We start from the raw sequence: 15,567 nt of genomic DNA, 5'->3' as shown, positions 1-15,567 counted from the left end.
TTCTGCAGCAGAAAAACCTTACTGACATTCAGTCACAGAAACACAGAATGGTTTGGGTTGGAAGGGATACTTGCACCTTTCCAGTTCTCTGCATTGCCAGTAATAGTTCTCTGTACACAAAGCCAGACCCACAGGAAACAGCAACAATAAATCAATGCAAAGGTCTCCTGCTTTCCTGTTGTGTACCTGCTGCTTGGCAAGTTTCAGTAACAGCACTGTCAGCCCAGCAAACTCCATCACAAGATGGGGAAACCCACTCACCTTTACAGCATGACAACTGGGATCAACCTAGCATCGTCTGCTGCTGGAAGGGATTCAGCCACTCCCGAAGAACTGGTGAGGTCTACGTGATGCAGAACACACCATCACAGTTATTGTCAGCAGTCTGAGGAGAAGGAATAAACAGGCCTACACATAAACAGCTCTTCATTTCCAGATGAGGACCTCCTCGTCTGAGGAGAAGGAATAAACAGGCCTACAACATAAACAGCTCTTCATTTCCAGAGGAGGACCTCCTATGCTGACATTTGAGGTTACGTTTACACAGTTTCTTTGGGTGAGGAGGGGAGAGACTGCCACAAAGCCTGTTGAAACAGAGACGTGTTTTGTCAGGCTTTCAGCCTGCCTTTCCCATCACATCCTCTTTCTGCCCTTTATGGGTTCTCCACACTGGGCATGTTTTCTCAACAGGCACCACACAAGCTCCATTTATGAAAACCAAAGTTCAGGCACAGCTGAGTTTCTGGCTGGCTCACCAGACCTTGCACAGGGATTTCATTTTCAGCCCTGGTGACATTTTATTTCTCTTTAGGTTCCCCTTGCCTTCCAGTGTCTGAGCCCCATCAGGCAGGTTTACACGACAAGCTCTCTGCACAGAGAGGCACCTTTCTAATGGAGAACTGCAGACATAACTGTCGAAAGCACCCAAACCATCCTTCAGCAGGCCTGGCTCTCACTTGCATGTTCCCCCAAAACATGGCCCCTGAACGTTGTCCCCAGAGGGACTGCATGAAGTCTTCATGAGCAACACCCCCTGATACGAGGATCCTCACAAGAGCAGTACAATTTTACTCTCTAGTCAACTTCCTAGAAAAATTTTGTAATGCAATAGATTCGGCAGGACTGACCCACGGTTACCTGCTCTTCATTGAAGGACAGACAGCATGCTGGAAAATACAAAGGCCATTTATTTGACTCACTTATTCAGACATAACGCTGTTTGAACAAATAGCTCATCAAAACAGATCTCCATCAAGTTTATACACTTACAAACAAGTGCACACCAGCTACAGAAATGCAGAGTGCCTACTCACATTTGGCAATGCTGTCTGGCCATTTTCTGCAAACAAACCAAAAATGTAATACTCAAGAAGTGTTTTAGTATCTATATATTACAGGAAAAGGCGTTTAATACTATAGCTGAGGAACGAGTACTGAAAAAGCAGGATGTAAGTTACAACACTGATGTAACAGATTCAGAGAGGTTTACAATGACTCACTAAATACTCACATGGCAACAATAAACTCACTTTGAACTCACGAAGAGATCTGCTGTGCAATCTAATAGCCTGCAGCTCAGCAGGAGAAACAGCCTCTCCGAATGGTTCAGGGTTTGGGGTTGTTGGTTTTTTTTCAGTTTTGTCAGTTCAATATATTGCACAATATCTAAAACACAATGTGAACGTAAAGGTTTTTTCACAAGCAAGTGGATTAAAGCAATAATATTGAGGCTCTCCAAGCCATATTCAGGCCAGGATACAGGACTGTCAGGAAGGACAAGGAGCTTCGCCTGGGGATACTCAGCCCAAGCAGTGGTGGGCGCATAGCCTGCACACCACTTTGTGGGACTGAGAAATGCTGCTCATTTCCCTCAGGTCCATCCCTGCTGTGACAGATAAGGCTGCAAACCGTGGGCCAAGCCTGGAGAAACCTCAGCTGCTGCTACATTTCATTGTCTAGGGCAGGGTGAACACCAGAGGCACTGGCAAGTCAAAGCGACTGTGAGGATTTTACTGCCATAAGCAGGCTCTCAATACAATTTAAATATTATGTCAACTCATTGTGATTTCCTGCTCTTTTAGCCTTCCTGTGCTCTGGGTCTTTCTGCTCCAAAAAGCAGAGACATCTGAAGTTTAGCACACGAAGAACCTGCTCTAGTGGTAGAAATAACACACCATCTGTTGGAGTGAGCCTGGCCTCTTCCACAAAAGAGCAAAGCTGTAAATGCAGACCAAGCAGCCTACCTGCAGGTGAGGGGGCAGTTTTACAACATCCAAATGGAAAGCAAAGTTCCTCAACTAGGGATATCATAAACTAAAATACGGCTGTGATTGATCTTCCCTTCAACAGGACACTGGAAAACACAGGAAAAAGACATACTGGATAAAGACCGAATGAATAGTCAAAAAATACGGATGGTTTCTATTTTCATGGCTTGCCCATGGCAAGTCCTCACAGAGCAATGTAGCTGGGGATGCATGAGATCAGGAATGGAACAAGACTGTACTTTCTCTTCCAAGACAGAATTACAAAGGAGTTAATCCTCACTTGGAACAAAACAGTGGTCCAAGCTCAGAAATTGATGTTCCCCTCATCAAGTCTACTCTGCACGTGACTGGGTGGGAACTGACGACCGACAACCCCACAGGTGCAGTGAGGCCGACCAGGGCTCTTCTCTCGGCAGAACCTCACGGACCACACAAAGCTGCCTCCTTCCAGCATTTCTGGGCCCACAGCAGCAGCTTTTTCCAGCTAAGAGACATCAATCTCAACAGAGTTACTCCACCAGGGAGAAGGTCAGGCCTGGGCTATGATGCTAAAGGGCCAAGTTGTTAGTCAGCAATCTGAAATAACTGATCAGCATTTCCTCAGAGACTTCTGCAGCAGCAAGATCAGGCTGAGCCATCTCGCAGACGTTTTCTTTCTTCAAATTTCAACATCAGGGAATGGCGCTGTCCATAGATTAAACTAATAAGGAAACCCCATCAAACGCCACAATTAATTAGAGCAGAACTCACAGCAAATATCTTCCCCAAATCCCGAGATACTCATCATTTAACATTTTGATTTCTAACACTTCAGAATGAAACGAGATCCTCAGTCTTCCGATTCATATCCAATGAGAAATAGGATTCTCTCTCTCACCCACACAGTGCTAACAGGTACGAATCTTCTTCCCATCTATTGACAAGAATGTACCCAATGTAAGACAGCAAAACCTGCATCATTCTTATATGTCAAACTGCTGGAAAAACCTCTGCTATTATAAACACAGAGAAAAAAACCAACACAGTAACAGATAATCCCAACTGATCACTGTAGAAAAATGACATTTACACATGCTCTTTTCCTATGTTAAAGGTCAAGCTGATGCACCAAAAAAGCTTCATCTGCAGGAAATTCACTCCCAGCTAGCTCAAGGAAAGATCACACTGCCTTCCAGGTGTACCACAGTCACAAAAAATGGCCACAATTTTTAAATAAAAGCTTTGGGGAGTTTTGGTTTGTTGTTCTAGGTCTCACCAGGCTTGTTCTTTCCATCAAGAAACCAAATCCCACAAGACTTTAGTAAAAACAAGCAGGAGGGAGAAAACCCTATTCAAAAAGGATACAGCAAGATTCTGCCCTACACCAGTCATTGAATGTTCCTAATGCCACATTCAAACTCACACTCACCCACAGAAAGGAAAAAAAAATTCTTGTGGGAAGGTGGCAAATTAGGTCCTGAACCTGGCTGCCTTCCTCCCCCGCTGTGGTTTTCACTGCCAGAGAAGCATCTTTTTTGCACTGTAAAATTAACCCTGGGATATGATAATGAAGCCTGCACACGGCACAGAACCTGTTAGTAACAAAGATCACTGCTCAACCCTTATTATTATGGACAGCCCACTGACAGCTATCCAGCTTGCACAGAGAAGGAAGGAAAGAAAACAGTCTCCTAAAATGATATTTTGGTTTCAGGTTTTCTTGAAACACTCCTACAGTGTGCTGAGCAGGCAGAGATGAAGCTGCAGGGCAACAGCCCTATAAGCCAAGGACCCTGTAAACACCAGCATGAATCTGACTCTTGCTGCAGGGATGCAACGTTTCCCACACTGCTGAACATCTCAGTCCTGACCTTGAAAGCTGGAGGATCAGAACTGCTCAGTGGCAGATGATAGCTTTTGTTCTGTGAACACACACCTTCTGGGTTATCATTTGCCAATACACTTCACAGTGTGCCCAACAACTTGGTGCCCAACTGCCCTGAACTGAATTGCAGTCAGCAGTAGGCAGGTGTGAACCTTCATGTCAGCTCCGGTCTCTCTCTCCAGCGCTGTCACCCTAGCAGCCTCATCCTGGATTTCAGTCTCAAAGTTTAAAAATACTGTCAATGAACCAAATAGATCTGGTCAGGGTGAACTTAGCAGCTTCTAGCCAGACGAAACACAGCATTTGTGCAGGAGCTATTAATCCTTTCTACAAGTATTTGCACAAAATAAGGCTGGCAGCATTCACATGATTGCGTGCATAATCAAATGTGAACAAACGCCTGCTGCTCTCAGCCAAGCTTTGCAGAGTCCCCTTCAATGCCTGAGCGAGAGAAGGTGTTAACAAAGGCTTTGTGCACTGCTGCTGAGGACAGGCACTCTGCGAAACAGGGCCCTGAGAATTAATGGCTAAACTCACGCGTAAGGACTTGAAGGGAAAGGATTCTAGCAAGGCAATGAGATGCTGCGTGCAGGCCTGGGAAAGGATCCACATTGCTCAGGTACATGCTCATCCTCAACCATGAAGAAATATTAACTACATCATTTACCATTTCCCTCTAGAAGAGGGTGCCTGGATTTATAACGCCGGCCCCAGGATTTCTCCCCTGCTCCGCACTCACACTCTTTGAAGTGCCATGCCACAATCAGAGCCCTCCAGTCAAGAACTGGACAGATGTGATTCTTTTCAGCACCTGTCAACACAGCTCCTTAATCCTTATTTAACTTCAGGGATCAACATGCACTGGCACCTTCGGCAAACACGCATAACACATTATTTTATAAAAAATAGGACAAAATTTCATATTAAAGAGCTCTTGTGTAAAGGGGAACAGAAATCACCCAGCAAAGAGCAACTCCTTGAAGTAAAGCATGCGATTTCAATATACCAATGTGATTCTGGCTGAGATTTTTCCAGAGCTTCCCTTTGAAACTCATTATTTATCATCCACCAAAGAACTGTGCCCGCATCGGTTATCCCTTCTAAACTGTACAGCAAGCCCAATACAATCACACAGTAGCACCCAGATAGTTTAAACACTACCTGATATTTCCACCAAGGTAAAGATGCAGCCTTACTTACCAAGCTAGCAGAAATTAATACTGTTGCGCAAACTAAGAGTTGTGCAATCTAAATTGTATCTTTATTGCTTTACACAAGAAAGGAAGAAGGAAAAGAAAGGCAGCAATAAAATGTATAACAGCAAATTAAACTTCCCTAGTCATCTTGGTTCTTGCTAGTGAAGGATATGTTACAAATAATTTATCAAGGCAAGGGTACACTAGTGATAAATTACTTCAATAGTAAGCGCTCAGATAGCAGCAAGGTGTGGGCATGGAAATAAAGGTCAGGAGAGACAGTGTCCCCACGTGAAATGGAAAGAACCTCTTTAGAAGTGAAAAAACTCTGTCGTGCACAGTCTCAAAACTGGAACTTCTGGCCAGCTGAAGAGTTGGCAGCAGTGATGCCTGTCTGTACACAGGCTGCACTCTGCATATGCTTATTCTTTAGGATATGTTAGAATGCACAAGTCAATTTTGAAAAGCAAAACTAATACCATGCTCCTCCTCAAGCGCCTGTATTTTATGTCTCTTTATACTAAATACAAGAAGTGATCCATTTGAAGTATTTCTTGCACTTGACCCAACACTAAAATTTTGAAACAATGACTTATCTAAACATTGGGATTTTTCTGAATATTTTGCAAACTGTGTATGGCAAAGGCTAAGCCCTTGACAAGTCATTTAACCCAAGGAACACGATTATCTGTGTAAAACAATGCGATAATGGACCAGAAAACAAAAAATTGGGAACATTCTTTGTGAGTCACTGATGTTCAGTATGAGTTGCTGAACCACTCTACAGCCTTGAGCAAAGGATAACTTCTCTAAGCATCAGTTTTCCCATCCATAAGGTAATATTTAGTCCACTTGTATGGTGAAGATTTATAGAGAGCTAAACTGCTAACCAGCCACAGGATGACAAATGTGCCATCAGCATAACACAGCTACACTAACAAGAACAGAACCACGCCGCTACAGACACAGGAGGTGTATTTCTTGGCCTGTATCAGTCAACACTGGCACTTGCTATCAAAGAAGCTGGGGCATTTCTCTCTGTAAGTAGCTGCACAAATGCAATTGTGATTCAGGAGAATACAGGAACAGCTGTAAGTTTACATTTGAAATAGCCATCAATGGTCACCTATTCTTATTCTTAGCGCAAGTACATTCACCACTCCTGCTATTGCTGATTTTTATGTTCTTAACTACTCCCCAGATCACACGGAGTAGCATAATGTCTGGATGGAATAGGTAAAGCAAATCCAGCAAGCTTTACTGATATACAGTCACTGCTAAATCAGCAAGTCAAGCAGCTGGTATCACAGTACACCCATGCAATGCATCTGGAAAGATACCTACAACCTTACTCATCTAGATCAACAAAAACTGAAAAACTCTGAAAAGCCACCAAAGATATTAATCACATTAACTTTATACATGGAAAGCAAAGACGGACAGAAATCCTCTACTGGGTAATGCACAGCTGAATAAAGACTTGAGATCAAACGAAAATTTTAATTCACCCTTTGAAATGAAGTAAAATGTCACCTCAGTGCACACCATACTACACATCTAGGAAGGGAGCGTGAAAAAAGTAGGAAAGAAGGTCAGTTAGAATACAAAGCAAAGTTAAAACCTGGAACTGAAGCAGTTATCTAAATGAGGAAAAAAGTACAGTTAAGTTTTTACTGTCAGTTGTACACACTAGCTTCTTCAACAATCATTTCTTTAAATTGATAAAACTGTGCCATAGGCTACTTGGAACAGGAGAGAAGTCTACAACAACATAACGTATTCCAAATTTAACTAAAATCAAGCGTAAATTTCCACCTATTTCAATGGATTTTAAACACACTCTCCCCCCCCGGCTTTCAGTGTTTTGTAAGTAAAATAAATCTCACACACAGAAGCTACAGGAACCAAGCTAGAACTCCTGAAAAGACAAAGGAACTTACAGCAGGCAAAATTCTCACCCAGGATGGACAAGATTCTGTAGCACTAATTAATTGTATTTTAAATTATATATCTATCTTCAAAAAGAAAAAGTAATCGCAGCACAGACAGCAGTTGCCAAAAAGAGCCCTTCTGGTTCTGTAAGTACAGGACTGTGCTCCTGCTGCTATGGAAACGGAGTCCCTGCCTGCTCTGGTCCTGGTACAGTGCCACACATGCTCTCAACCATTTAATAAGTATTAATAATACAAAAATAATATTGATGTATCAGAAACAGAACATCTAAAAAAAAAATTGGCAATAAAGCTCACTTTACATGGCTCCAGCCCAAAGGCTACTAGCCTTACTCTAAGCCAACTATAAATCCTGTTCTCTCCTAGTTTCTAACTTGGCATTAACCGTAAGGTTAAACTGACCGCCAGGTCCCAGCTTACACTGAAAAAAGCCACGAAACCTGGAGGGAAAATTGAAACATTTCCACTAGTCCAACAGGTACCTCTGCAGTAAGCAATATGGTTGAGCGTATTGAGCACTGGACTGGGAGGTAGGAGATCTCATTTCTGTTCTTGGCTCTGCTGCTGCCTTCTTGTATAAGTGTGCATCACCCAGGGCCAGGTCCCACTGCAGAAGAGCTGTAACACCATGTATTCACCTCTTCATGAGGAGGAACGCACAGGGCAGTCAGACCAGCCCCAGCTCTGGGGAAAAAGTCACGGTCCTTGCCAGGAACAGAACCACAGCCTATCAAAGCATCATTATTAGGGCAAGACACAGAGTGTATCTCACCCTGAGAGACTATCAGAGATGGACCTCATGTCCTCACTTTAAAAATCTTTTGGCCTCTCTTAGATCAAAATCTGTCTTTTGAAAATATTTCCGTTTGGATAGGTTTAGTTTTACTTTTCAACTAGCTTACAGCATTATTATAACTTTTAAAGTCCAATCAGTTTGTTATCTCTTGTATTTCAGCCAGAATTTTTCACAGAGCAGAAAATCTGCATTAATTTCATCACATGGCCTTTTCCTCCCTTGTGGCTATCTAAATATTAATAATTTTAACAGGAAATAGAAAGTTAGAAAGACCACAGTCGGCATTTTCAACACTTCCCACACACGCACTGGAAAATAGCGTAGGCTTCCCTTTGGCTAGATCCACTGTCTGCACTGGGAGCAGAGCACACTGGAGCAGGCAGTCTGCTTTTCTACCACGGACATGCACTGCAGAAGAAAACAAGCAACAACACAAATCTCCACCCCGATCACTCAAACTCAGCTTACTGATTTATTTTCCTAGGCAAAGCAAAGAAAGAAAAATTGACATCTCATGGCATTTTATAAGGCATGTAATGACACAGAAGAGCAGAGCTGAGCAGTAATATGCTTTGGGAACACCTTTGGAATTACCAGAGAAAAGCTGCAGGTAAATAGGAAAGTTGTAGAGAGGAAAAGCCCATCAGAGAAGCAACAGTACAGGACCAGGAGAACTTCACACCAAATCAAATTTACTACAAACGCGTCTCTAATACAGCATCACAGTCTCTGAGGCAGACCAAAGACATGGTGAATTTGCCAGTGAATTAAAAAAGCTGGTGCCATTAAAAAAAGCTATCAGAAACAAAAGCTGGGTGTCTGCTCTGTTAGAAAAAGCTAAGAGAATCAATAATTGTCAGACATTCCCAGGCTTTACAGAGCATTCAGCTGCCCTTTAGGTGGACAATGGAGTCACGAAAACTCATTATTTCTAGCACTGGCAATCTCTTAGTCTAGGTGTGTCAGATAAATGCATTCACCAGCACATTACACTTGGTTCCTCCAGTCTCGTAATTTGTTCATTTGAATTCATCTCTGAACATTTTCTGTTTAATATTAAATTATCCTAAGTATCTTCCACTCTAACGTCAACCAATAAGAAATCACACCTCAAACCTGTGCTAATCCCGGTTCTACAACACTGCGGGCAAAAGAGAACTGGTCCACATTGACTTTTGTTTTTATATATGAAAATGCTCTGGATGAAGCTACCTTGGCTCAAAATGTAGAATATTTTTATATCCTCTGAAATGAGAGCTCTGAGCCCTTCGATAAACAAACCAAGTCACTGTCGGTTTTGACTGCACTTTCATTGTTTCCTTCTTGAACTTAATCGTTATTTTCAGTCTTCCCATTGTCCTTGACCTCACCAAAGCTTTTCAGATCACAGCTTGTTCCTGTAACTGTATCTAGAGCAACCCATGAGCTTTCTTGCAATAGCACAGCAGCACTCCATAAAATCAAGTTCTTCTCCCTTTGTAGCCATAATGCCCCCAGTGGCTATCCCATGCACCCGAAGTTCCTCTTTTGTCTATTCAGTGGCCCTATTCTCTCTCTTTCTTTCCCAGACTGTGAGCAGGAGTGTAGAAAAACACCATCTCCTGGAAGGCAGTTTGTATCTAGAGATAATAAAACTCCTCAAGTGAATGTGCCAGGAAATAGGGAAATGGAGAAGGGCATGTTTCCCACATGTACTTAATGCTCAATTTTCTACATAAAGGATGCAGCACAGGGAAAATAACCCAAACCCCAAAAATATGCAAGCTAGTTTTTCTCAGAACAGACAATGAGAATACAATGAGAAAAGGAAGATAAGCAAATAACAAGATGCACTGTGGAACAAAACAGAGCAGTAAATTGGTTTTAGATCTGGCTTGCACATGAACACAGTACAGACCAGGACGGGCAGGCCACTGGCACACAGGCAAGCAAAGGAGCCCTGCCTTTCCACACTCTTCCCAGTGCTCCCAGTTTTGGGAGGAGCATGCAAGCTGGCCACGCAACGCAGTCAAACTATCACTGACATAATGAAAAGCATATGACCATGCATATGTCAAGGAAGCCTAAAAATCTCACATGGTGATGTGCACATACCGAAGACACACAGGCGTCTCCAGAGTGACATGCAGCTATCACTCAGAACAGAGAATACTGTCTCAACACTCAACATGAAGAAAAACTGAAGCAACAGATAACCACTACACTCCAGCATTTCAAAGCCACTCAGGCCATATTTAACTCTTCACAGGATACAGATTTTAGTTGTCAGATAGGCTTTTGATATATATTTTATTCACCAAATTCCAGCTCTAGTGAAATTTGAACTGAAAAGCAAGGAGACAATCAGGCTGCCTCCTGGACTTTTGCACAGGCAGCAAGAGTCAAACTCACTGCAGAGTCTTTACGCACAAAGCCAGCAGGAGCATGGGAGCGTTTCTTCCTCCGGATAGCAAGGGGAATGTGCCTCAGCTATACAGTCACACACTGTGGCCCAAAGGCAGGGCAAAGGCTGAGGTAGGGGAAAGTCTGACGATGCTGTGTGTTTACCCTGAATTCTGGACAGCAGCAGCAGTCTTTGAAACAATAACTCCCTTCAGGCTGCATCTCATACCTGAGGCAGCCTCAACCCTGTCCAGTACAAAATATCCCTATGAACAGTACTCCCCAGAAAGCAACAACACAGAAAGGTCCCCAATACAAAGATGGAAAATGGAGCTTTAAAAGAAAAATAGTAATTCTGCATTTCTCTGTGTCCCCCTGCAGGCAGGTAATACAAAGCTGAAGTGGCCTTGCAGCTTGTGTTTCATTTTAGGAAAACGGTTAAGCTACTGCTTGCTTTTTATCAACTACACTCTTTGCCACATTTAAGGATTTATCAACAGTGAAACATTTAAGCAGAGGTCTTTCAGTCTCTTTTACCCACTCTAAGGTCTGGGTTAAGATAACGTGAACAGTACTTGCTGCAGAAAAAGAAAATCCCAACAAACATAACCATCAAACTAAGAGCTCTTATTTTGTGTCAAATATCATGTCTAGCTGAAATTTGCAAGTTCTTCCTTGTTTTCTGCTGGCTGCAGTGGCAAGCAAGAAGAAACTTGCAAAACTGGGCAAAAAGTCTCCAAGAGCTGCTCCCCCACCAAAGCAGCTCTCTAGGATTTTCCATTCTGGGCAACGTGTCACACAGCAGCAGGCACCCTCAGCACACAGCTTGCAGGCTCTGAGGCCAGCCTGGCCCTGCAGCATCCACCTGTCCTGAGGGACACATAGAACAAAAGCCAGTATCCCACATTCTGAGTATCTCAGCAAGGAGTGATCCTTTGCCAAAGCACTGTGCCTCAGAAAATGGCCATTTTTCCCACTATAAAAATATCTTTGGTGATTTTTAATATTGCTGCTATACCGTTAAGGAAACGTCTCAATGACTGTGTATCTGCAAACATTCTCTGAAATAGGTTATAAAATTTAGTTTTGACTTTTCAGAGTTTCCTAAGAGCAAAAAGCATCACTTGCTTGTACAGGGAAGGAGTAAAATGGATCTAAAAAATCACGTTCAAAACTGCCCTGGAGCCCTGTTCTCATTGTGTGAATCACACATAGTGCAGATCATGACAGTGCAAGCTGTAAATTCCAACTGGGATTTTGCCTTGTCAGGCCTACGCAGACTGGATTGGGGTCAAACCAATAACTTTGCATAGAGGAGAGCCAATAGCCTTCGACAGATTTAAACTCTGTAATAGCTACCCAAAATTTCCAGTTCCAGAGCTTAAGACTTGATTTCCCCAGGAGTCCAAACACTGTAACTTTCACTATTTTTCTCCTGGGAAGTTTCCTTTTAGTAGATACACAGGAAAATTTTAAAGAACTTCTCTATTTTTCTTTTCTTTCCCATAAAATGCTATAACCTTCTGAAAACATGACAGGAAAAAAGCCCCTTCATGTTTAAGCAATCTGTATACAGCTTTATATACTTCCACCACGCACACAAATTAGTATCTCCTCCTTCTGTCTTGTTAATGCTTCACAAGCCGCATGCCTACAGACAAATGAGCAGTCTCCTTTCTTTCTGGAAACCTCCTTGGCTACCAGGATTTGTCTCTTTTTACTTCTTGTAATGCAGTAATTATATTCATACTTATTTGCTACCTACATCTATTTGGTTCTTTTTTTACCTTTCCCTAACAGGCGAGGCATTATCTGCAATCCCTGTTTTCCTCCTCTTCCCAAAATCCTCAGCATTTTGCCGTCATACTGAGAAAGTAATCTTTTTTTTATGGTGGTGCTTTGACTGTTTTAAATCATCAACATTACTAAAAGGACTTGACAACATGGAAACATGCAATATGAAATATGCACCATATGCAGAAATGATATTTGCTGAAATGAAAAAGACCAGAGAGGCATGAAACCTCAACTCTAAAGATGCTTCTTGCAATATGCTAAAATTGTGAAGATAATTTCAATCGAACTGAAGCAATATACACAGTATAGTCTGTATGGCGACGGGTATTTTACAAAACGAAACAATTCATGATAATCCAAACAGTGTGAGCAACAAATCCCACTTCTCTAGCACGCGCCTAGTCTCTACTGCCTGCTATCACAAGTGAACCATAGGGCCACAGAGCTCGTAAATTCTGCCTTCATCAGTAACATCAATTAAACTTAAGAAAATATGTTAAACAGCTTTTTTTCCCTTTTTTTCTTAAAGAAGAAAAACAAACTGGATTCCCTTAATTTCACTGATTTCCCACAAATAAATCCTCTAAAGTCAACTGCCACATACCAAGAAATAATTTGGCGCTATGATATATGAGAAGGTTATTGAGCAACCTAGGATAAACTTAATCCACCTTACAAACCAGTACCAAGTAATCTGATTTGTGTAAGAGCTGAAATCATCACTTTTCCGTGCTTCAGTTCCTGTGTTTGCCATATTAACTCCCACATCAATCCTAGGGCAGATAACTTGAACTACCAACCACAGCACAAAAGAATTACTAAACCCAACAATGTCAGTTTTTATGCAAAGATAGCTTCTAGTAGGAAGCACGCAGAGTACTGCCAGGTTGTCCAGTCCCTGTTTTGCACAAACAAAATAGAAATTATCTCCTTCCAGAACTGTTTAAGATACTTTTCGTTACAAAATCTTCCAGTGTATACAGACTGTCTACCACAAGGACAAGTTTGTTTCATAAACTAATTCTTAATGCTTACCAAGACCATCCTTCTCTTCAACAAGGGAGGATATATACAAGCAGCAAAGAGTTATTACAAATACGTTATCAACTCAAGAAAAAGCATCAGCAAGGGGTTATCAGTGTCCGTACCAGTATTTGTTACCAGCAGGCTACCTGCATTTTCTTTTCCCTCTCCATCACTACTCCAGTATGCTGAGTTTTCCAGAACAATTTCTTCTAGTGCATATGTTCCTAAAATAGTTTTCAATAAATATGTGTTTATTACAGCAGTGACAGCAGAGGTGATATCTGGAAGCAAAAACATGGAACATATTATTTCACCCAGTGACTATAACTCTAAGCATTACATAAGCTGAAAAGCGGAATGCATTTTTAAGAGAAAAGTGTTCAGAAACAATGTAAGCGAGAAAAACATGTCTGAAAAGTGCACTTTAAATGTCTTTCAGATTGCTTGGAGAAACAACTGCAAAGTCAATATATATATATATATATGAACTAAATTAACAGTCCATGAGTAATTTCTGTAGTACGCTTCCCGATCAATAATAAATGCCAAGTTCAGATTAAAGTGAAGAACTCTTCCCAATGTCTCCACATCCAAAAATTCTCTTTGCTAACATCTCAAAAGTCACCATTCTACCACAATGTAGCCATCATATTTTTACCACCCCCAAACCAAATAGCTGTAAAACCCCTCCAAAATAAAACTAAATCAGAGGCAATTATCCATTTAACCATTCTAACACAGCACGATTCACACAGAGCTGATACTCAACAGGACGCTGTTGTACACTCTCTTTTCTGACACAATGCTTAGAAGGTGGATCAGAATGAAAAGGGAAAGACAAAAAACACAGCCCAGGTACTGACCCACTCACTTGTGCTAGGCAGGGAACTCAGGCCACCAACCTACTCTTCAGTGAGGAATGTGGGGTGCAGAATCTGTTCCTTGAGATGCTGCTCCAGCCACAAACCCAAGCTCTGAAACAGCAGTTCCCAAAGCACAGCCCCGATACACAGGTCACCTGCAGCTCAGCAAGCCTTTGTACAGTAGCACACAGAGAGACTTTTAAATAAAAGGCTGCAAGAATACGATTAGTAGCCTGCTCAGAGATTGCCAGCGCTCCACAGATTTGTCTCTCTCTCTGGAGACTCATGCACTTCTGAGAAAACTTGCCCAGTTAGGACTACACACGAGTCCAAACTAGTTCTCAGTCAGCCATGGCTTCTTTGAGTCTTTTGTGACTTGAAACATTTCAAATCTAAGTTGCCTCTCACTAGTGCCAATACAATTCCTGCATAAACCATTTCCATATCTGAATTAAGTAGTGCTGCTAACTCTCCATATCATAAACTTCAGCACATATAAAGCCTATCAACTCCTCTGGATACAAATGCACCAGAAATAAATGTTATGTTTTATGTTATAACAAGACATCTTCCATGAATGAGAGTTTGGGAATCCCTGCTCTCCTTAAACAAATCTACGTAGACTTTACTCTGGGTATGACCTGACACAGTTTTATCAGTGAAGCTCTTAGCAGGATAGTCGCATACTGACAAACACATAAATAATCACTCTTATTTTCTTGATACTTCCCCTGGTCTGTGAACTTTCAAGAGTTCATTCAGTGAATTATAATCTGATGCACATTCACTGTCTCTATCATCCTACAGAGAGAATTCAAGTGTGGCACTTGCTACAATATTTGCAACTGAAAACTCCAAATTAAAGACACTTCTCTTTAAGACTTAGGCTTCATAACTTCTTTTACAGATGCTTCTTACACTCCATAGTTGAGACAAATTCTCCTAGGCTGTCAGAAACTGTAAGCAAAATGACAGAGTGGTAATAACAGCACAACCCTACAAACTACTCAGAGTTTACTGGGTGCCACTCACACACCAGAGCCATATCACAGGAGAAGGCAAGACTGCCATCTTCCCCGGACTGAAAGTACATCTCTCCTCGCTCTCTCTTCCCGTATACTACCAGGGAATCTGTCAGTGTTACGTGGCGGACGCCGCCAAGCACTGCTACTTGTTCATCTCCCTTCTCCTCACGCCTGCACACATATTTAAACAAAAACTCACACCAACCCTACATCTTGTGGTGATGCTTAAAACTACGCAGTGTTTCACAAGAGCACCTGTCACTGGCCCTGAGCACGAACCTCCCTCGGGGTTCAACTTCCCTCTCAACTCCCCTGAGGACACAAACTGCACTGCTCCCTTTACACGCTCTGAGCAGAAACGTTGCTCCAGGCGAGGGCGGAACCTCCGGGCGGGCAGGG

At 42.2% G+C, this 15,567-nt stretch overlaps 1 protein-coding gene across 1 annotated transcript in view; it reads right to left on the bottom strand.

Moving 5' to 3' along the window:
• LRP8 (low density lipoprotein receptor-related protein 8, apolipoprotein e receptor) overlaps positions 1 to 15,339 on the bottom strand; it is a gene marked incomplete at its 5' end in the record, with an annotated part of 181,588 nt that extends 166,249 nt beyond the window's left edge. Inside the window, 2 exons of the mRNA XM_010083820.1 lie at positions 13,403 to 13,561; positions 15,176 to 15,339. Of these exons, the coding sequence (XP_010082122.1) occupies positions 13,403 to 13,561; positions 15,176 to 15,339 (323 nt within the window). The remainder of the gene's footprint in view (positions 1 to 13,402; positions 13,562 to 15,175) is intronic.
• Positions 15,340 to 15,567: the final 228 nt, after the last annotated feature.

The sequence above is a fragment of the Pterocles gutturalis genome, unplaced genomic scaffold (assembly GCF_000699245.1).
Source record: "Pterocles gutturalis isolate BGI_N339 unplaced genomic scaffold, ASM69924v1 scaffold8990, whole genome shotgun sequence".
Taxonomy (NCBI): domain Eukaryota; kingdom Metazoa; phylum Chordata; class Aves; order Pterocliformes; family Pteroclidae; genus Pterocles; species Pterocles gutturalis.
The sequence above is the reverse complement of the archived record's forward strand: the minus strand, read 5'-3'. Positions and strand labels throughout refer to the sequence as shown.